Source organism: Malus domestica, chromosome 06 (genome assembly GCF_042453785.1).
Source record: "Malus domestica chromosome 06, GDT2T_hap1".
Classification (NCBI taxonomy): domain Eukaryota; kingdom Viridiplantae; phylum Streptophyta; class Magnoliopsida; order Rosales; family Rosaceae; genus Malus; species Malus domestica.
This window is the reverse complement of record NC_091666.1, coordinates 27,212,832-27,235,544: the sequence shown is the minus strand read 5'-3', so window position 1 is coordinate 27,235,544 and position 22,713 is coordinate 27,212,832. Positions and strand designations below refer to the sequence as shown.

General features: G+C 39.3%; 5 protein-coding genes across 10 annotated transcripts; 1 reads left to right on the top strand and 4 right to left on the bottom strand.

Moving 5' to 3' along the window:
- Positions 1 to 137: 137 nt before the first annotated feature.
- On the top strand, positions 138 to 5,422 carry LOC103437532 (TITAN-like protein). 6 transcript variants are annotated; one of them, XM_070824035.1, is made up of 10 exons: positions 138 to 820; positions 1,014 to 1,140; positions 1,269 to 1,587; positions 1,726 to 1,802; positions 1,907 to 1,961; positions 2,023 to 2,097; positions 2,190 to 2,615; positions 3,362 to 3,586; positions 4,203 to 4,461; positions 4,587 to 5,422. In XM_070824035.1, the coding sequence occupies exons 1-7, from the start codon at positions 522 to 524 to the stop codon at positions 2,504 to 2,506; spliced, it is 1,269 nt and encodes a 422-aa protein (XP_070680136.1). In that variant the 5' UTR covers positions 138 to 521; the 3' UTR covers positions 2,507 to 2,615; positions 3,362 to 3,586; positions 4,203 to 4,461; positions 4,587 to 5,422. The 6 variants fall into 6 exon arrangements, with proteins under 6 accessions (XP_070680136.1, XP_070680138.1, XP_070680141.1 ...); XM_070824037.1 differs by lacking the exon at positions 2,023 to 2,097 and having other exon boundaries at positions 4,203 to 5,422; XM_070824040.1 differs by lacking the exons at positions 4,203 to 4,461; positions 4,587 to 5,422 and having other exon boundaries at positions 1,882 to 1,961; positions 3,362 to 3,669.
- On the bottom strand, positions 4,177 to 5,109 carry LOC103437531 (arabinogalactan O-methyltransferase 2). Its single transcript, XM_008376012.4, has one exon. It carries the CDS (start codon positions 5,107 to 5,109, stop codon positions 4,177 to 4,179), a length of 933 nt encoding a protein of 310 aa, XP_008374234.3.
- A 758-nt stretch (positions 5,423 to 6,180) lies between the features above and the next one.
- LOC103437530 (nuclear transcription factor Y subunit C-1-like) lies at positions 6,181 to 9,141 on the bottom strand. The gene is made up of 2 exons (XM_008376011.4): positions 8,123 to 9,141; positions 6,181 to 6,453 (listed from the first exon to the last, which is right to left on the bottom strand). The coding sequence occupies exons 1-2, from the start codon at positions 8,836 to 8,838 to the stop codon at positions 6,450 to 6,452; spliced, it is 720 nt and encodes a 239-aa protein (XP_008374233.1). The 5' UTR covers positions 8,839 to 9,141; the 3' UTR covers positions 6,181 to 6,449.
- A 2,349-nt stretch (positions 9,142 to 11,490) lies between these two features.
- LOC139196716 (uncharacterized) lies at positions 11,491 to 13,071 on the bottom strand. Its single transcript, XM_070823058.1, has one exon. The coding sequence runs from the start codon at positions 13,056 to 13,058 to the stop codon at positions 11,862 to 11,864; it is 1,197 nt and encodes a 398-aa protein (XP_070679159.1). The 5' UTR covers positions 13,059 to 13,071; the 3' UTR covers positions 11,491 to 11,861.
- Positions 13,072 to 18,827: 5,756 nt separating this feature from the next.
- Positions 18,828 to 22,140, bottom strand: LOC103437529 (protein NUCLEAR FUSION DEFECTIVE 4-like). Its single transcript, XM_008376010.4, has 3 exons — positions 21,528 to 22,140; positions 19,808 to 20,751; positions 18,828 to 19,707 (listed from the first exon to the last, which is right to left on the bottom strand). The coding sequence occupies exons 1-3, from the start codon at positions 21,861 to 21,863 to the stop codon at positions 19,212 to 19,214; spliced, it is 1,776 nt and encodes a 591-aa protein (XP_008374232.3). The 5' UTR covers positions 21,864 to 22,140; the 3' UTR covers positions 18,828 to 19,211.
- Between the last annotated feature and the right edge of the window lie 573 nt (positions 22,141 to 22,713).

The window sequence follows — 22,713 nt, the reverse complement described above, 5'->3', positions numbered from 1 at the left end:
CTGAGAACATAAACGCTTAATTAATTTGGAATATCGACATTTTGATGTTCTAGTTGTGTAAGAATTTTTCTCTAACAATAGAAAACTTATCGTTGCGTGATTGATTTAAAATATCGTCATCTTGATGTTTCGATTGCCTGAGCGGTGAGACTGAGTTTCTTCCCATAAAAAAGAACTTATCTTGTAAAGTTTTTCTCCACCAGTAAAAACCTCAAAATTTTGTTACCAGCAGTAATAAAAACTTTGTACTCGAAATTAACCAAGGAAAAAATGTTGATCACGTCGGTCCAAACGTCGTGACTAACGTTTCTTCTTGCAGTAGCGATATTCGACTATGGTACGGGAAACAGCGCCGTTATCACAGACTGTGAAATCGTTAACAGAAACCGCGACTTCAGTGGCAGTTAGCGACGGTTAAACGTTTGCCTCCAAATTCCGAACAAAATAGAGCGAGGAAGGGGACGATCACAGTCGAACCCTAAACCCGAACCCTAACCCTAACCCTAAAACCCAATCGAAAGATGGAGGAGAAGAGGAAAGAGATCACGAAGAAGAAGAAGAAGAAGAAGAAGAAGAAGTACGAGTTCGAGTACTGCGTGGTTTGCAAGCTCAATCACGACCAAGGTCCGAGCCACAGGTACATCCCGAACCACACCAAGTCCCTCTCCGCCTTCCTTTCTCGCTTCCAGTCCAAGCTCGCCGACGTCCGCTTCTTTCTCAAAAACCCTAGCCCTCTCCGCCCCAAACACGCCTCCTGCAATCGCCTCTGGTGCGTCTTCTGCGACTCCAATATCGGCGAGCTCGATAGCTCCTTCGCCTGGTAAGATTTCTGTCCTTAATTTTCAATTAGCTGTTTAAGTTCTGTTTGTTTGCCGAGAAATCAAACGAAAGTGGTAGAAAATAGGGAGACTTGTGCAGTTTGTATAATTGGAAAGAAATTGAATCGTGCATTGTGATATATTGATATATATGACATTGGGGTTATGCTCTGTTTTTGGTTTTGTAATTGTCAGTGGTAATGCGATTAATCACCTTGCGACCGCTGAACATCTGAAGAATTTGAAGCATTTCTTGTGGAAATACGGTGGAGGAATGGACCGCATCGATACATTTAGAATTTCGGAAAATGAACTTGCTAAGGTATATATATATGCTTTCAGTTTCAGTCATCATTGATGTGATTTGTTGAGAAAAGATACTAGAATAGTGACTTCTAGTCAATTTTAGAGGCAAGTCATTAACGAACGGTGATTGTTTTGTGTCTGCAGTGGGAGAAGAAGTGTAATTCACTGAAGCTTGAAGCTGTGCCTTGTGGTGAAGGCTCTCGAGAACCGACATTTGGACCTTCGAATGATATCCATACTGAACTGAAATATGGAATTATAGATACTTCTGAAAATAATAGTAATTCATGTTTTTCACATGGTGTCATTCCTTTACCATATCATACAAATGAGAATCAGGTATCCCATTCAGGACTCCCTCAAGTTACAAATGTTGGCTGCTTTCCGCAAGATGTTGCTAATGCTTCTTATCATGGGGGAATACGGTCTGGTACAAATTCCATAAATTCAAATGGTTTAACAGGTATGCATGTTCAATTATGTGATGTTGATATCTTATTTATTATCTGTTTGGTTTGTATTTAATAGAAGCTCCTCCCGTATGAGTAAAAGGCTTATGCGTGTTTTGTGCCCTCTGCTGTGTGCTTACTCACTCTCCCAGTTAGCAGGAATACCCAACATCCTTTGGTTTCTAATGGTAGAAAATTCTCAGCTGATGGTTACTTCGATAATGAAAGGGTAAGTTTGATTATCCACACTCTTCACTAAAAACATCTGTTTCTTGTGATTGCATTTAAATGAATGGCTATAAAATCAGAAAACACGTGATATGTTTGGTGTAGATAAGAGAGGGGTCTCAGCATGGAAGAATGACAAAAGGGCAGAGCAGTTCTCCAGGTATCAACCTTTGATTTTTTCTTTTTCTTTTTATGTTTGTATTCTCTCTGCTTCTGTTCAGCTGATCATCCTGATGCACAATGTATGCATAACTTGAGCAATGACACATCAATTCTTAGGAATTGTAGCAAAACTCGTATGCATCTGTCTCGAATCTGAATGGCTTGGCGTAGGAGGTTGATATAGTTATGTTCTAGCTGTGGATCCTCATTTAAGATTTCTCTTCAGGTTTTCAGAATCTCACTCAAATATCATCCTTGGGTCCTAAAGAGGCTAGTGGAAATGTGCATACTGGGGCACCTCCTCCTTGGCTTCAAGCAGGTGAAGAAATTCAGTTTAGTGTTCCACTGAAACCAGTTTCAGGTAGCCTTATCTCCCTGTCAAATAAGTCGGAGAAGTCCAAGAAATTGAATCCAAACCGTGTCGGAGCAGCTTGGGCAGAAAGGAGAAAGAGGGAGGTGGAGATGGAAAAAAGAGGGGAAATTGTCATGAGTGACTGTGATGCCAATTGGCTCCCTAATTTTGGTAGTTTGGCAGTCCGGTAGCCGAAAAGAGTCCAGAAAAGAATTTGAGTTGGAGAAACACAAATTACCTAAGGTTGAAATTCAGTTGAACATGCCAACTAAGATACAGCCTTACGTCAGCAAACGAATGGTGAGTTCCATGTTCCATCTTAGCTTTAAGTTTGTTGTGGAATTCAAGATTTTTAAAGCTAGTTTTTTTCCGTTTTAGTAGATTTTTCTTTGAAGTAGAGGTCGCACTTGGTGCGATGGCAAGTGCCTTCGCCCATGAGCGGTAGGTCTCGGGTTCGAGACTTGGGAGCAGCCTCTCCATAAATGGGGGTAAGGCTAGCCAACATTCACGTCTCCCAGACCCTGCGTAAAGCGGGAGCCTTGTGCACTGGGTACGACCTTTTAGTAGATTTTTCTTTGAAGTAATCCCCATCCCCTCATATTGGTTGAGCATATTCACTCATATACATACTTAAACCCACTTTCCACCTCATGGTTATGAGGACAAGATGTTTGGCCTGGCCCCAAAAAGAAGTTTCCACCATTGGGTCTCCAAAGGTTTTTTTTAATTTTTTTTAATTTTTTTTAATTTTTTTTAATTTTTTTTAATTTTTTTTAACAAACGATATTATCTACACTAAGGGGTTGGGGGAGGAAACTGACCCTTCCTAAACCTAAAGGGTTTAGTTTAGTGGCTTTTATTTTATTGCTTTGGGATTATAGATTTCTGAACTTATCACAGTCCAGACCATGCAGAGAACTGACCGGAGGCTTTCATTTTAGTGTTTTTGTGAGTAAAGTTCATGAAATTTGGGCCGACACAACACCACACACTCTTCAAGAATTACCGATTGCTTAGGCACTTAATTTGTTTCCCTCTTCTTGCAGAGAACTGATGCGAGTGAATAATTTTGCTGTGATAGTTATGCAAGTTGACAGTAGCTCCAATGACAGACATGTCGGAAGAATGAATGTGCATGTTCTCTACTTTTTCCCTTGAATTTGGGGGTGTAGATCTCGTCAAATGGAGCTGGAAGTATGAAGGCGGGCAGGTAGCACACTTGTGAAATTCAACCCGAATTTGATTATTAGGCTACTGTACAAAATAGAGCTGTAAGTTCAAACGACTATGGCACTCATTTGTATCCAACTTGAATTTTTCCTGATAAAATATATTCAATGAAATTTTTGCCTCAGATCTTATGCATGTTGCAAATGAGAACAATATTTCTTTGGTGACATTAATGCCTAGATCATCTTTAATTAGTTCATGTTCAAACAGCGTAATTAGTAGAATTGATATTGTTAGGCACTGGATATTAGAGCCTGCAAGGCCCCGCACTTGGACTGCAGATTTATCATCTGTACATTTCCGCATTCGAGTCATAGACAGAGAGATTTGCACACAAATAATGATTCTTATTTGCAAAGAAAATAAAAATAATTGATGTAAATCTTTGTCTACTAGGTCTCTGTACCCCAAGAGAAATAGAAAGAGCTCCTACTCTGTTTGTGATTGAAATCTCACAATTTGAAATAACCGTCTTTCTATCTTCGATGTTGAGCTGGTTCACCAGGAACTGCTTTGGCATCCGGTTTTCCTACTTTTTACCACTGCTCTATTGAAAAAGCTTAATAATCAAGGGAGCTTGTTCTTTGTAATTATAGCTCAGGGTGACAAGCTAAATTATAAAACTATTATGTTACTCTATCCTAATTGCTTTGGCAGGGCAAAAATTTGTAGAATTTGATTGGCCTGTGATCCTAAAGTTCCATAATCTCCCTTTGGAAGAAACTAAGTTCTCATCACACAGAAACTCCCAGGAAAACCACTTCTCGATCATTCGGTCTACGTCATGCACTACCACATGCGTAATGTTTGCATTTCTTGCTATCATACTAGCAGAATAGATTGCTGACATCCTACCCGGTTCCTCTGGTGCATTCCCGCTCGGTCCATCCACCACCACCACATCCCATTTAAGCTGGTAAACTTCTTGTGGTAAATTTTTCAATGCAAGTTGACATTTTGATCGTTGAAGCAGTTTTGAGCTGGGTACGCAGTCTGGGTGTTCCCTTGCGTGCTTGAGCAGCCTGTACGCCTCTTTTGCAGGTATCTGGTAGTCCACCTTGTAGACTCTGGTGGTGTTGGAATTTGGTTTCAGTGTGCTTATCTTCTTTTGATCATCCTCTAGAAAGACGGTGATGCCGCCTGCATTGATTGATGACAGAGATATATACTGAGGTTCAAGCCCGAATATGAGGAGGTTGCAGGGAGCTTTCTGCGAAATGAGATTCAACAGCAGTTGGTATTCCTTTTTCCTGAGGCCGGAGGTGTTGGCAGAGGCGTTTGTTTCTGCGCGAAACTTGGTGCATGTGGAAGAGAAAGAACATGTCTTTCCAAGAGTAGGAGGAGGTGTAGTTACAGCAATTCTAACAAGTCTGAGCACCGAAACAATCGAAAGGATCAAAACAAGGAAAGGGATGAGTTTGGTTCTGGAAAAGTTCATGGCTTTAGATCCTCTCGATTGCTTGTGTCTATGAGGCTGGCACTCTTGTGCTTCTGGTGAGACGGGAGAAGAGAACCGAACCAGAGGAGTTACGATAGAGCGAAAATGAGGCACTTCTGGTGGCATTTTTCTGTCTCTCTTTTCTTTCACCTCCTCTGCAGCCGCTATCACACCTTGTAGGGAGATGTCCGGTGGTGGGGTATTTGATGGTTGAAGCTGTTAGGCTGAAAGACAGCGTGGTGGCTCACTGGGTGGTTGAGTGAAGACCAAGTAAAGGTTTGCTTTGGTTTCAAGGGTTTCTTTTGTTTTTATTAGTCAGGTGCGTGGTTGTTACATAATAAAACGCTGCGTTTTGGTATCCAATTGCTATTTGTTTACCTCTGGAAAATGAATAACAATAATTTCTACAGGTGAGTAGTTGCTGGGCAACTTTCAAAGACTTTTTGTCCACCATTTTTTAGGTTCTAACAATATGACTGATGATTATTGATTTTGATGGCTTGTAGGCACCGATGTAAACGATTTGGGAAGTGACTTTCACGCACCATTTTTCTTCCATGGCGCACACTCGTTCACTTTTGACATTTCAGTTGAAGAACTCAATGAAAGATCTGAAGATAGAAATAAAGATGGGCATACATAATGAGAAAAAAAGTGTGCGGATATCACCTTTGAAAGTTTGTATAGTACGTAGCTGTTTTAGTCACGACTTGGGTGCTCTAGAGTATGGCGTGCTCTGAATATTCTAACCGCTAGATCTTGATTTTTATATTTTGAAACAAAGATCTAATGGTTAAGATATTCAGAGTATCCAGTACTCTGTACTCATGCAGTACCCAAGAAAGTACCGTCACATAATTTAATTATTAAAAAAAAAAAAAATTCCCTAACTGAAGAGCCGTTGAAGCATCCGACATCGAAAAGAACATTCAATGATTCTATGTTGAACGCTGAAAATTTTGACATCCTCAAACTATTAATAATGGTAACATAGTTTCTCCGCCTTATTGCCTTACGAATGGAAACGCACCCCACTTTATTCCTAGTAATTGGATTTAATAAATCAAACGAAATCCACAACCATGATTAAACATGAGTGCATAAGCGGCTAAAAATGGTGCGTGTATCATTTTCCGAGAGAGAGAGAGAGAGAGAGAGAGAGAGAGAGAGAGAGAGAGAGAGAGAGAGAGAGAGAGAGAGCTAAAACCTAGGAGGTTTGATTAATAAGAAATGAGCCACAATGATTGGAGTTGGCAACAAGAGAGAAGATAGCCTAAATTATAGAAGACTGCACATTTAATATTACACAGCAGTGATTTTCCAACGGCTCTGGATCAATAGTCTTACCAGGTCTTTAAGTCATCCTCATAAGAAAGAACAATAATATTAATTCAGCAATTCAAAAATCATCTGCCGATCGTTCCTCCGTGCCCCCCACGCAGCAAATCATCCCTAAATTAGTCTCTTTAACTGCATACAGAAATTGGAAACACTCGGTATTAGTATTTGTTTCGAGTTACAAAGTTTCGTGCTACAACTTAGAAAGTTTCATGCTAATGGTTCAATGATCACAATTATACAGCCAGTCAGTAAGGTCACCTTCACTGATGCACCCAAGGAACTAAATTCCCTTCGCAAAATGCAGACTCTTTAATGCATGATCACGAAGTTTTGTAATATACAGTCCATAGCAGGTCAGCAAAGTGAGGACAAAGAAAATGCAGAAGGTAGTCCGTTCGGAAGATGAATCAATCAATCGATACAAAGCAAATTGGCTTGATTTCAGTTTTTGGGTTGGCAAGTACCCGTCATTTAAGTTGATTCGAGAAACAGAAAACATAAGGGCAACTCTGCAAAGACGACCATCGGACAGTACTATAGACTGCTGCAATGGTTCCAAGACCACCCTTCCCCATTACATAGAAGCTGAAACCCATAAGGAATTTGAGTTGGATCATCACTATACCACGAGTAAAGGGAACATCTTTATCGTGCTAATAATTTTCCTTATTCTCCTCAAACTCTTTTCCCCAAACAAGCAGATCCATAAATCATCAAGCCATTGAATTTGAGTACATGACCCCATAGCAACAATACACACAAAAATACTACCTTCAAGAGTTGGATGCACATGGCGGTCTCAAATTTCATGTTGCATCAACTTCGATACTCTAAGACCTATTCCAATCCTTGGAGTAAAACTCAAATTTTACATTCTAAACCTACCCTAACTTGCTCCAATCCTTCTGCCTCAAATTTAGGCCAGGATGCCCCTTGGGTTAGTAGGACCGACCCACCATATATGTGTATTTTCTTTAGTTTTATATTTATAAATTCATTGACTCCAACGACTAAGATCTAATATGATCAAATCCAAGGGTAATAAAAAAAATCTAATGATCCAAATTTAAATCAAACGGCTAAGGTAATTAAAAATAATTCTTTTATGTGTTTCATATTTTTTCAGTGTTCCACAAGTTTCATGATGTCGGTTTAGTGATTTTTCAATACATATCGGAACCTAAATATTTTTAAGTTAAATTGTGCATAAAATTAAATAAGAATAGTCTACATAATTATTTTTTTTAAGTTACTTTAAGAAAAAAAATTATCCTAAATTCATTCTTTAATAATCTCAGCTAAAAATTTAACCCAGAATGATTGAGGGACAAAAACTGTTTCTAGATTAAAACCTAAATTTTATAGGTTGAAAATTTTAGGTTTTAACCAAGGGTTGGAGATGGTCTAATAAGATTATCCAATTCATCCAAGATATAATCTTTGCAAACTCGAAAGTCCGAATCACACAACACTCAAATGCTTCTCTTGGAATAAAGATAAGTTATGCCTCGGAACCTATAAAATTTAGCTCCTTCAAACAATTCCGTAACCCCTATTCGAAGCAGAAGACAAGTACAAAGAAACCATTTCAAACATCACAAATTAAGCTACACATTTCACCTAATCACGCTAACGAAAACAGAACATAACCGAAAAGAAGTTAAATTTGTCGAAGAAGCCATGAAACTGTCACAAACCCAGTTACTCAGTACTTCAAAAGTACAATTCCCACATCAAGAATCATCAAAGTTTTCCGGAAAGAAGTCACATTTCGATAGATAAGTACGATACACAGTACCTTTGACCGTCGAGGTTGCCCTGTCCACTGCTCCCTCCACTCCCGTACGACCCATCATCCGCCGCAGTCTGCCACACCGACTGCCACGCCTGCGACGGCGGCTGCACGCCGTAAACCCCAGAGGCGTCCACCGCAGGCCTCCCTATCATCATCCCCCCGGGGCCACCAGCCGGCTGGCCCATCGGCGGATAGTAGTACGGCACCCCACTAGCCGTCGCCCCGACCATCCCTCCGAGCCCCACCGCCTCCTCCTTGATCTCGTCGCGGGGCACTATATCCACCAAGAAGTCGAATATGTCGGTGCGGGTAATGGCAGCGGCAATGTCGTTTTTCTGGAGGGTCCGGCGCTTGTTCTCCTCGGCGTGGAGCCAGGAGCGGATGGTAAGCTCGAGAATGAAGAGCTCGCAGGCTTTGGCGAAGAGGACGGGGGCCTCGGCGGAGATCATGCGGACGTCCTCGTCGGCCTTCATGATCTTCTTGATGCGGGCAAGCGGCAGCTGGTGATTCTTGAAGTCGTTGACGCTCTCAATCTCGTGGCGCTGGTAGGTCCAGAACATCTGGAGCTGCTGCTGCTGCTGCTGGAGGAGGTGGTGGAATGGAAGGGCGGGGACGGAGGATTGGGTTGCTGGGTAGGGGGAGGATTGGGCTTGCGGTGGTTGCTGGGTCGGGGCGGCGGCGGCGGAGGTGGGGGCGCCAGAGTTGGGGTTGGGTTCCATTGGTGGGATGGGGAGGAACCAAATGGTGGGTTTTTTTTGGGGGGAGTGGGGGGTGGGATTGAGATTTGATTTTTGGTGATTTTTGTGGTGGGGATTTGAGGATTTCAAGGGCTGGAGATGTGTATCATACGAGGAGAGAGAGAGAGAGAGAGAGAGAGGAATTGAGACAGGGATGGGATATAACACAGCCCTGCAGATGCTCTTTTATTGGGAGGTTTTCTTGTCATCCAATATGCTTATACCACCTAAGTTTTTTGTTTTTTTTGTTTTATTTAAATACTAAGACATAAATTAAACCGAATGGCAACGATCACAACGAGTTCTCATACTCAAATAAATAGATCTTGTGAGCCACAATAGATAACGAACAATCTATCCCACACAAAGAAGATTATTAAAATGAAATCTAACACTGGTAATCGCATCTGCTAGAAAATTTGTTTCTCTAAAAATGTGAGTTCAAGAGATAGAATAAAAAAAAGGCTGCCAATATTTTCTAGCAGATAAGGAGGGCCAAACTTAGCTTAGATATGCTCTTCAAAAAAAAACTTAGCTTAGATATATTTTTATTATCTTTGCAGTCAAGAGAGTGCAACCACTCTTAACAAACTTACTACGTTAATTGTGTCAGTTGGAAAATCATGTAGCAAAATTGCACATTACATATAGGGCAAGTAGCAACATTGCAATTTATCTCCCACCTTTTAGTGTATCGTTGTATAAAAAATTAAGTATTCGTTTATCATTGTTTATTTTTTATTATATTAACTTATTTTATTTTGTTTTGTAAATACAATTAAGGTATAGCCAAACATTATCAAAAGTAATCGACGAAAAGCCTTCTCTTAAGTATCTTATAGATGCATAATATGTTACAAAGTACACATATTTGGAATGAATATTTTATAGCACTATTTTGTTACTTAGTACTACAGTCTAGTGATATTCATCTTTACTTGTAAGTGAGAGATCTTAAGTTTGATTCTCGCCAAAGACGAATTTAAACCTCATTATTAATAGTCCATTGTGCGGTGAACACATTCGTGCCAATTTGTTTGAGTTTCGTATTGACAGGAGAAAAAGAAAAGATATTTTATACAAACGTCTCGCCCATAAGAGTTTCATACACTGGAATCTTGAGGAAATACAATATAGAGGAATAGTTATTTTGAAATGATTTTCGGTCACCAAATTTCTATTTCTGCACATTCCTGCTTATTTATGTTTGTTAAATTTTGTTGGTTTGGTCACTTCAAAAATTAAAAATGAATAGAGGTGTGCGAATGGGAAAAATAATACTGCAAAAATAACTTCATTTGTTATTAACACTTTAAAATAGTCACCATATGCATCAATCTCTCTCTTATGCTTTCATCAGGCGTAAGTGCATAATATAAGATTGTGATAAAACTAAAAAATTAAAAAAATAATAATAATATCAAAAATCTAAGAATTAAATCTCTTCAATCATGATGCAAAACAATCTTTTTACTTATTTAATATACATGTATCATACATTTTTTTGTCGATAATCTACCTATATCACATATAAATCATTTTTAGCTACCTATATTATAAATATTTTTTACTTGTAATCAACCTATTCGGAATTAGTTATATTTAATTTATCTTAAACACATTTCGCTTGGAAAACTGTAGAGTTTCTTGATATAAATATCTTATAATTAAACTTAATTTAAAAAACAGATTGAACCACAACAAGTGGCTCAATGGTAAAAGCGTGAAGTACGTATAACTTTCTAATAAACAAAAACAATACGAGAGATCCGAATTCGATGTTTCGAACTAGTGAGTTTCTATATTTAAGCGATCGGGCATCGAAACAGAACCTGCAAGTTAGGCTTGCCGACTATTCAAAATATTTAAAAGTCAATGAGCAAAAGCAAACACTTTGTAGTTGACTTATGCCTACTGTCCCTTACTTTAAACAACATTTACCAAAACAAGAATGAGAATCTTGTATCCAGTTTTCATGCAGTTCTTTATTCTAAGACACTTTCGAACTCTCTAAAAAAAACTTGTGCACGGACCCTCGGATCATGCTATTTGTAGCGTCAACACTATTCTCGCAAACACATAAGATTTTATGTATTTTAATCTTACTTGGTGTGATAACTACTTTGCAGAAAATTTTCGTCATCCTTAATGCAGTTCTCATGAAAACATGACTTTATGAATACGGATCTCATCTAGTGTTGGTTACGCCGAAGTTTCTCTTTATTTCTACGTTGCATTTTCTTAACCTACCAAACATTATTTTAACTCCTTTTCGTGTAACTCAGTTTTTAGTACCATTTGCTTACTCAAAGCTATGAAAACACAGGGATTTCACAAGTATTCCTGCAATCTTAGCATTTTCTTTGAAAAACACAAGACCTGTAGAAACTTACTAAAACATTTACAAGACAAATACCACGATTCGGATTCGAAATCCCTCAAAAATGAATGTGAAATGCTGAAATTTAATACGAACAAGAATCAAGTATATGATAAAGTTATGAGAACAGCAATCAAAAGCAAGTAGCACAAGGAACTAACAACTTGAATATTTCATTCAGTTTACTCTTTCTGCTTTGGCTCAAGAGTTTATCCAAGTTTGATACAACACAGAAAACAAACCCATAAACCATTTTTCGGTATACCAATAAAAAGATCTAGCAGCTCCTAGGTCTGCATTTTCGACCAGCTGCAACAACATCGAAAAAGTCCTTCTCCGGGTACTAAAACTTCGAAAATAAAAGCTCCTAAACTGTTGTTCAAATTGAAAATACAACTGAAACTTGTCTCAAGGGCATTTGCACGCCTTCGGACAAAACTGTGGATTCATCAATATAAAGATACGAGAACTAAAACCGATATACCTTAGTATTGCAACTCATGATAACTGTTAATTGGAGAAGAAGATGCAGGAAAAGGGGATGAACTTCCAATTCCACGGGGTGGATACAAGATTGCGAGTCTTCTACTTCTGTTAACGACCAGTCCACTAAATCTGCAATCACTTAGCAGTCGGCACCCTTCTTTTTGTCTTCCCTGAAACATTTCCGACTATACACTAGCAACGTCGGCCCTTGGCGTTCCTTCTCCCTCTTCATCATGTCTGCCAAGTCTTTTTTCTCAGCCTCTTCTATCAAGCCCGTTTCTTTAGTTACTTTGCCATTATCCACCTGAGCCTCTTCCTTGGTGGTTTTTGACAATCCAACCGGATCTTCACCATTACATCCTTCACCTGTCACCTCCATGTCATCCTCATATTCTTCTGATTCCACCTGAAGCAGTTCCAAGGGAGTAGCCGCAGGATCAAGCTCCAAGCATCCTTTCGGAACATTGTGACCTTCATTTCCGGTGAGACTTATAGAAGGGACCTGGTGGGAGAAACGAAAGAGTTCTTCCCTTGGAATTTTCATGATTTTACTTTGGTCCCAATGTTGGCAGAACACTGTTTTGAAACCTGCTACTTTAACCAGTGGGACAATTTTCACGCCTTGCTCCTCGTTGTAATCTTCAAGCACTTGCACCATATCATATTTCTGAATAACGTCATCTGGGGTATGTTCGTTCCAAACGGGGGACCAGTTCCTGAACAGTCCCCAGACTTCTCCTTTTGATGGATATATGCAGATAGCTCCTCTTTTGCCTTTTGTCCACCTAGCCACCTTGTGTGAGAAAGAAGGAAGATGGTCATAGACTACGTGCTTCCCTTTCCGAAGTTCCCCGCTAGTCTTAGAAAAACCACAAGCAATCCAATCTAGTGGAGCAATCTCGCTGTTAGTTTTGGCGTTGAGCCAGTTCATGCTAAGTTTGAACGGTTTCAAAGATATCACACTGTGAACCATAGCATAATAACGGGGCATGGCATCATCTTCATCGTAGATGGCCCAAACCTGGTTGCTACCAAATGACTTTTCTGTACGATCCTTGTCAAAATCAAGAAAATCAGGGTCTGGAACAGTCATTTTCACTGTATCTTGTTGCTCCATATCAGTGTCCACATGAGAATTGGCAAGGGAAGACTTCTTCGGATTCACAAATGCCGTACATCCTGTAACACTAGTTTTTACACCACGCTGACAAGCTTCTTCCTTTTGCTTCTCTTTCACCTGGTTACTATCTGCAGCAGCTTTTGGTGTAAATGAAGTCTTCGACGCAGCAGCCTCCTTCCACACTTTAAGCTTCTGGGAAATTTCTTTCTGAATCATTCCTTGCAACGCACTCCTCACTTGTATTATGGGCAGATTCCTTGTGAAGTTAAGTTCAAGCGTTCCAGCTACATCAAAACTTCCTGTACCAACACTACCATTGTTAGGTCCGAATACACTGTCCATAGCAACTCCTCCATTAGCCATTCCTATCTCTTGCCCGCTCAGATGCCTTTTCTTCGTAGGCATCTCTTTGTTGGGTACAGAACTGGAAGCAGAGGTAGGAGACTCAGAAGCTAAGGCAGCATCTGTTTTCTTAAAAGCATCAAGATTGCACGTATGCACCTTCTTATTTGGAAACGCCTCTTCATGCCTTCTCTTTGATTCCCCAAATTCTTGGCGAACGTCACTTGCAGTTTGACCAGCACAGGAACCTGGTACTTGCCCTTTGCCTGCCAAATCTTGTGTTGATGTGTCAACTCCAGAATTTCCAGCTAATCCCACATTTACGGTAGCAGTTTGTGAACTTCCTGGAGCACAGGTCTTCTTGGTCCTGTTGCGCTGCCCAGAACCCTTTCGCTGAAAGTAGGAAATCCATGGAGAGGATGTCAAATTGGGTACTTTTGGGGCTGGTGTCTCAAGAGCTAAAAAGCCCTGATTGCAGTTGTGACACAGAAGGTGGTGGTTCAGATAAGTCTTAAGATACTCAAAATGCATCTTGCAACTACTGCACACTGTCCAAAATGTCTGTTTCGGTAGAGAAGGAGGTCTACTAGGCTTGGTATTGCATCTAGTAGGCTTGGTATGACTAGCACTAGCACTACTCTGATCCCTTCCGTTTGAATGATTATCGTTGGAGGAGGTATGGAAATCATTCTGGCACACTGGTGTAGTAGGCTCGACAGAAGTAGCACCCTTCTGATCCCTTCTGTTTGAACGACTATCGTTGGAGGGGGTATGGAAATCATTCTGGCACAATGGTCTAGTATGCTCGACAGAAGTAGCACTCCTCTGATCCCTTCCGTTTGAATGATTATTGTGGGAGGTATAGAAACCATCCTGACTTGTTACTCCTGTTGGCACAGAACGAGTAGCACTCATCTGATCCCTTCCGTTTGAATGCTTATAGTTGGAGGAGGTATGGGAACCATTCTGACACATTGGTGTAGGCTCGGCAGGAGTAGCACTCCTCTGATCCATTCCTTTTGAATGATTATAGTCGGAGGAGGTATAGAAACCATCCTGACTCGTTACTCCAGTAGGCTCATTACGAGTAGCACTCCTCTGATCCCTTCCGTTTGAATGATTATAGTTGGAGGAGGTATGGTAACCATTCTGACTCATAGTAACAGGATTGGTATAACTAGCACTCCACTGATCCCTTCCGTTTGACTGATTATAGTTAGAGAAGGTGTGGAAACCATTCCGCCTCATTGCTGTAACAGGATCGGTATAATTAGAACTCCACTGATCCTTTCTGTTTGACTGATTATAGTTGGAGAAGGTATGGAAAGCATTCCAACTCATTGTAGTAAAAGGGTCAGTATAATTAGCACTCCACTGATCCCTTCCGTTTGACTGATTATAGTTGGAGAAGGTATGAAAACCATTCTGACTCATCGCTGTGGATGATTTGCAATCCGAAACTCTTTCAACCATGTAGCTTAAGCTCCGCCTCTGGTCATAAAGAAATCTCTCGTCTTCATCAGACAACAAATTCCAGGCTTCCTTAACAATTTGGAAAGCACTGTCTGCGCCTACAGATTTATTTTTATCTGGATGAAGAGAGAGAGCCAGTCTCTTGTATTGCTTTCGGATTGTGCCCTTGTCAGCCAACGGTTCCACAGCAAGGACCTTATAGCGATCGGTCTCACCAGTTGTTCCCTTCTGAGCGGAGGTGTGAACATAAAGAGTTGTCAAAAGCTGAGGAAGACCATCAAGCTCGGGATACAAGCTCCGCGCCTTTAAAGCAAATCTTAGAGCCCCAGAGAAGTCACGCTCTGAAGCCTTCAACTCTGCGACCTCTTTCGCCTTGAGGGCCTCGTCTTTATTACATTCCATTTTCACTGGTTGGTGACTCTCTGTGTCTGCGCACAATATTTCCCTTGATGCTTCTTTTATTGATAGACTGTCACGTTGCGAAATAAGAATCAAAGATGCAAAGATTATCAAGAAAAATACAGACGTGATCAATCAAACACAACAACTACAAACATAGAAAAAAAGGGCTAATGAATGCTTCTCAGATATATCAGTTACCGAATCTTTAACACCTTCTAATCTAGAATTACTCAATTCAACGATTAAAAATATGCGCGGGAAATCACGTATCCATAAAATTCAACAAGTTAAAGAACTGAACTTCCAAATAAACACAGGAAGAATTAGCAAAAGTACAGTAAGGATCATATGACTGCAATGCGACACACATTCCACATTCAGTTACCGAATCTTCCTAACATATAACAGTTACCAAATTGTTAACACCTCCTAATCTAGAATACTCAATACAACGATCAGATAAATAACGCGGGAAATCAAGTATCTACAAAACTCAACAAAGTTAAAGCACCGAGCTTTCAAATGAACACAGTTTGAATTAACAAAAGCACATTGAGGACCATATGATTGCAATGTTACACAAATTCCACATTCAGTTACCGAATCTTCTTAAGATATGTCAGTTACCGAATCTTTAACACATCCTAATCTAGAATACTCAATACAACGATCAAACAAATTACGCGGGAAATCACGTATCTACAAAACTCAACAAGTTAAGGCACCGAACTTTCAAATAAACACGGGTTGAATTAACATAAGCACATTGAGAATCATATGATTGCAGTGTCCTAAGATATATCAGTTACAGAATCTTTAACACCTCCTAATCTATAATACTCAATACAACAAATTACGCGGGAAATCACGTGTCTACAAAACTCAACAAGTTAAAGCACCGAACTTTCAAATAAACACAGTTTGAATTAACAAAAGCACATTGAGGACCATATCATTGCAATGTCCTAAGATATATCAGTTACCGAATCTTTAACACCTCATAATCTAGAATACTCAATACAACAAATTACGCGGGAAATCACGTATCTACAAAACTCAACAAGTTAAAGCATTGAACTTTCAAATAAACACAGGTTGAATCAACAAAAGCACAATGACATCCAACTAATCGGAAAAACCATGATCCCAATCAACAAGAGGCCGCAAAATGAAATCCAACGGCCTATTTTGTTCCCACGAAACTCTGGTGATCCTAACGACAGATCACAGGGTGTATGTATATATCTGAATTCCAAGTTTTTCGTTTCCCACAATTCATCACAAAACCAAATGAGAATTCCTTCTTAGAAGTAAAATCTCAGCTATCAAACACTTCAAGTGAATAAGAAATTGAAATCAAACAGAAAAACCAAGCTCCAAGTTTGAACAATTAAGAACAAAAACCAAATATCAAGTTCTCAAATTTACTAAAATTTGAAGATATATGATGAAATATGCAAATCCCTCACAAGCACAAAGACATGCAAACAATCCAAATAGCTGCCAATAAGACTTCAAATTACACATCCAACCTGCCCAATTTCAGTAGCTTTGACTAAATCCCTAGATTATCATTAGCATTGCTGATAACTTATGAGAAGAAACAGCAAAAATAAATCCATATATGCCACAGTGAAACCATACAGAAACATATATATATAAGAGATATGAACTTTACCAGTTTCAATATTTTGGTCAAAGAGACGCCACTGATGAATTCTCCACAAAATTTTTATGCTCGCCCTCTATTTGCCTTGATCAAAATTCAAATAATCCCAACTTCTGGATTTTTTTTTATATTTTTTGGTGCAATTCTTTCAGTAGCTGAGGAGTTTTGCATGTACATTTTTCTATACATCCAGACACATATATATAGGTGTAGCATCGGCTTTTATAAAATGATGCCACCTAATCATTTGTTGGCCTATGGTTAAAACCCTAACCATGGTTAATTTTTTGGTGAAATTGCAACGACAGTCCCTGTAGTTTGCCTGAGATTTCACTTTCGACCTCGTAGAAAGTGAAACAAAAAACCTACAATGGCAAAATGAAATCTCGGATAAACTATAGGGACTATCGATGTAATTTCAGTTTCTTGTAAATCGTGCCACATGTCCATTTTAAGACCCTAACCATGGTTATATTTTGCGCCGATTTGCAAAATGGTCCTAGTTTATTTGAGATTTCACTTTCGTCCTTGTACAAAGTGAAACAAAATTTCTACAATGACAAAAGTGAAATCTCGGATAAACACAGGGACCATTGTTGCAATTCGGCTTAGTTTTTGTTTTGGTATGCATGGTTGCTACTTTCCTACGTTGCCATATTTATTTTTCCCTAATACGGCAATTTTAATTAGGAATACAAGGTTACCAAAATTTAAATCTTGTTTTGCCACATATTTTGTCTAAGTTTATTTTATTCTCATCGATGTTATATTACGTACTGTCCCTTTCGGTCACATTCTTGAACCGTTGTACAAGCTATGAGCTTATCTATTTAAAAGAACTACTGAATAATGCATTTGTGTAAAATTAAAACTTAATTATCACATAACTTTTTTTTGAACAAAATTATAACATAACTTAGTTTGCAAGTAAACACAATGAAAATTTAAAATTTAATATCTTATCCTCCAATTTCACTTTTATTGTTCAAGTCATGGGTAGATTTTCTTTTATTACTCATGGATTTGAAATTAATTATGTAATCCTCCCAAAACTGGATACTTTAAAAAAAATATTTAATGGATATTAAGTTCAATGTATTTTACTTTTTCCCATTTTTGGCAAACAAAATCCAATGTATACAACCTCAGATTCTCTCAGGTGGATATGCATGTATATGTGTCTAGTTTCCTTCCATATATTGAAGGATTTATGTAGATTTTATTTTGACCAAGAAAATCCATTTCATGCTGACGTGGAAACCAACAAAATTTGCCATCTTAAGTAAGAGAGTCAGCTAATTACCTTATTAAAGTAACCATATTAGGCATTCGCAAAAAATTATATATGTTTCTTATTTTTGTATATTTTCCATATTAATAATCTTGACTGTATGAGGAAGAGTTGAAACTATAACATAAATGGTGGTGCTATCAACACACCTCTTTTTATATCTTACACACTCTTCTTAATTTTTAACCATTGGATCAAAATAAAAAGATCAATGAACAGAAACTAACATGTGTGTAGGAGGTAACCAAAGTGTATAAATAGCTCCACCCTAATAGAAAGTGTGAAAGACTCCACTATGAGCCTGTTTGGTGGGCTGGATGGGATTAAGCCTTAGGGATATGATTAGATTGACATGAACTTTAGGATAAGTTAGATAACTGATAACCCACTCTATTGTAATTCATAACTCATCATGTCTAGTTCTATCATCTCGCACTTTGACACAATAAACAGTAGACTAGACTCAAGAATATTTTAATTGATCATAATTTATCTTATCCAGCCCACCAAACAGGTCGTATAGGCATTTTTGCCTTCAATTGGATTTTGGGCCACTTGGCGGGCTTCACTTTCCAGGTATCTTTCCTTAAACCTCAAGAAATCTCAGCCTTCTGAAGCTATTGATGTTGTGGCAACTGATTATGTTGTTTACATATAAATATCAAGAAGTTGAAGCCTTATTCATTTTTCATTGAACTGTAATATGTCTGAGCTCCAATCATGAATAAAAAATCTACTGTGCTCACATATCGTGATCAGTCAGATGAAATATTCTTCATATCTTTCGAATGAAAGATGATAGAATGTATTTGTAGAACTCAATGAATGAGTGAGCCAATTTTTATTGATATAAATAGGGCTACAAAGTCATCGTGTAGAAGGATACAGAAAACATAAAATAAAATCAGTATAGGAAAAGAACTATAAATCCTTCTCGGACTGGGACTGGGCTGCTGCTCCCGTGCCCTTGTTGGAGATGGAGTGAAGAACCTTATCCTTGTTGGAGTGGGAACGTGTTGCAGCAACCAGAGAGGACTCTGGTTATCATCGAATTGTTCTTCCGTTGTCACACAAAAAAGAAAAGAATTCCTTTTCATGTTCAGTGCAGAACTTGGATTCATAGGGAAGAAAGGCCTTTCAGACGCAATGTGCTGATCGCCATAGGTATCCAGTTGCCCTTCGCTTTTGCAGCTCAACTGCTCGATCCATATAGCTGTGTATAAACCCTCCTAGTCCGATAAATAACGATTAAACTTAAGACAAAAGCAACAATGCAGAGTCCTGAAAGTATTCCACAAGTGATGGAATAGCATACAGTGCCAACACAAGTGAGTGAGTCGTCATCCCGGAGGGGTTTTATGAGCATTGAACCCGAAATTTGGCGTCTGAGTGCGGCTTGTTCCTTTGCGTAGTGATCGTATATTCCACTGGCAATCACTTCTGAGAATATAAGAGTACCAGCAGGATTTGCCATTGTAAGAAAATTGTACAAGGCCCCGAAACTCTTCAGCCCGAATAGCTCTGAGGCTGCAGCTGGCAAAATTGCCCAGTGAGCACCATAACCAAGTCCTACCAGCACAGTAATCACATAAATCTGCCCTGGCAATCCCACGGCATAGTAGAACAGCCCGAGTGCCATGATGACCTGAACTACCGCCATGGCCACGGGTCTAGGGTATGCGTAATCTCTGGTAAAAGCAACACAGATGCACATTAGGACTAGTAGGTCATCGTATGAAATGTATTAAGGAAATATTTACCGAAATTTATGATTGTAAATTATGTCACCTTACTATAATCTCAGAGAAGTAACCGCCCCCAACGCGTCCAAGAAAGTTCCAAATGCTGATCATGGAAACATAAATACTCGAATCATCGTACCCAAGTGACTCGGTTATTTGACCTAAATTGTCAATAATTGTCAAACCAGAACCAGCAGCCAGCAGTAGGGAAACAAATATGAGCCAGAAATCAGCCTTTACCAATGCCTGCAACAAAGTAAAATCCTCTCCTCTATGAGGGCCTTTTCGCCTCTTAACTCTCACTGCTCCGACAGCAGCTGCCTGGAACAGCTTAGCCTGAAGCTGAGCAATTCTTTTCTGTCTTTCGGACATGGGAAGCGAATCCACTTCCCGAGACTTCTCATCCTCCACCTCACTCTCCACCTCACTTAAAATGACCTCAGTCTTGTCCTGCTCAGATTTTCCAGCCTCTTCACTTTGCGATTCGAGGAGAAGGCTCTCCTGCACAGAATGTGTTGGCTCGGAAAAGAAAACCAGTATGACGGGGATCACAATTGGAAGCAGAATGAGAATGATCAAGATAACTGCACACAATGTGATCAAAGTTTGACTTATGTTGACCAAATCCTCAAGGAGCAAAACTCCAAACATATAAGCTGCCAGAACAAGGCAAACGCTGTAAGTAAATAGGAAGCTTGAATTGTCAGATGGCCTCACTTGCCGGTGACCTCCCACAGGCCTAACAATGAACATCAGAGCAACGGCAACCATCGATGGACCGACTGCAATCATAAAAATCAACGAGGATTCATTCGGAGCATTGATCATTGCATAAATCTGAGTCAGTATTGCGCCACTCAACCCGGCGTAGCCTTTGAGGATCCCGACTATAGGACCCCGGCTTTTGGGGAAGTTTTGCACACATGATATCAATGCTGCTGTGTTGAAGAAGGTCTCTCCGTTGGTTCCCACAAATATACAAATGCAGAGCTGCAGAGAAAGGGGAAATACAACTTGGTTACCAATTTTGGACACAACAAAATGCAGAGTTTTGAAATATCAATGAACAAATTGCACGTCCAATTCAGTACACCAAAAGTACGAGCCTAAACGGGCAGCGAAGAATCAATTGAACCAAATCCACACCCCAATTCAGCTTCGACATGAACAGAAACTGTATGACAGTTTATGCCAAGAAAAAAACATTAAGATAGACTACAACAACTCTTTCCAATTGAATGCACAAACAAATTCCCATAGATAATTCTAACTGCACATCAAAGACGTCTACAGAAGCAAAAGCAGCGAGCTCAAAAGGCAGCAAAGAATCAGCAGTCAGCACTTTAACTCCTCTCTTTTCCTACCATTTGATTTACCAACAGAAAAAATTTCACCCTATTTACCCTTTCCAAATCCTAAGCCCGGTTCGAGATTACTTTTATAGAAAGTACTCAAGTTCGTAAGGAGTTTTGCCAAGTGTTTTTATTAAAAAAATGTATGCTTTTTATTAAAAATTCAAGTACTTTCTAAAAAAGTTAGTTGGAAGTGTTTCCTGAAGAAGCATGAACCGCCTTACTTCTCCACACAGCGCTCCTATGATCTAGAATCACAAAAGCACTTTTGGTTGCCAGAAAACGCTTTTGGCCCTTATAGGAGCCATCCCGAACATCCAAAACCAATCATAAAAATGAAAATTGAAAAAAAAGACAAGAAGACTTTGATGAAGAGAATGAGACTTTGGATTGAAGTTGAACAAATTAACTCACCACCCAGAGAGGGAAAGCAGGCAAAGTCTGAGAGACTATAAGCCAAAGCAAGCCATACCCAACAAAGTTGAAGGCTGCTCCAATTACCAAAAGTCCCCAGGTGGGCAATATTTCAGATAGGCTTCCAGCCACAAACCCTACAGAGTCCCCCAAGTCCTTGGCCACTCCAAGAATTGCCAACTGTCTCTGGCTGTAGCCCATGGTGGACTTGATCACAGGTGATATGCTCCCAAAAAGGTACCCTACTCCTGCAAAGGATTGGATCCACATTGCACACACGAACACCAGCCATCTGCTGTTGGCGAAGGCCTTGAACTTGCCATGGAGTAGGACCATCTTGTATTTCCAGATGGAGTCGACGGCTGGCGATCACTGATCAGATGATGATCAGAGAAGCTAAGTCTGCTGCTGCATCACAATTCTATGTGGGATAGTTGAGATCTCTGATGAATATGGAAAATGGATGAGTGGTGAATGATTGGTTTTTTGGTTGTCTGGTTTGAACTTGCTGTATAAATATAATATGAATTTGACCGCAGGTGTGTGCTTTTTGTAGATCGCATAGCTGTAAACTAATCTTCCTGGTCTGACCAAAGTTCACTATAACTACGAGAAGGTCAATATGTAGTGTCTCTCTTATAATGACAACATGAGGGATCAACAGTAGTAATGATAATACCGATATTGTCCTCAGTTTAACTGTTCGTGTATACCAATAGGTGTGAGGTTGTTTTACAAAAAGCTTGGATCCACGATATTAGAGTAGTGGAACTGAAAACTACTCAATGTATGTTGTATTTTATTATGTTTGTGTTTTTTTAATTTTTTAATTTTATATATATTGGACTTATATTCTTCAATAAGAAGACATGCTAACGTGCCATCTACGAAATATTTTGAGTGACAGTCATACTATTATAATATGAGTGACCAACATATTATTAATCTCACTTCTTATTATATGAGTGAACGACATGATTAATATATATGTCATAGACCTAGTAAAAACAATCCATGTATTACAATATGAGTGAAAAACATGACGAATATTTCATGAACCAATGGTCTAGCATTAATACATTGATACAGGGCTTATAATATGAGTGGATTGATGACACCACTTGATAACCACTTATTGGTGTGATGGTTATTCTAAAAAATTACTCATAATCAGCCTACAAAGCAA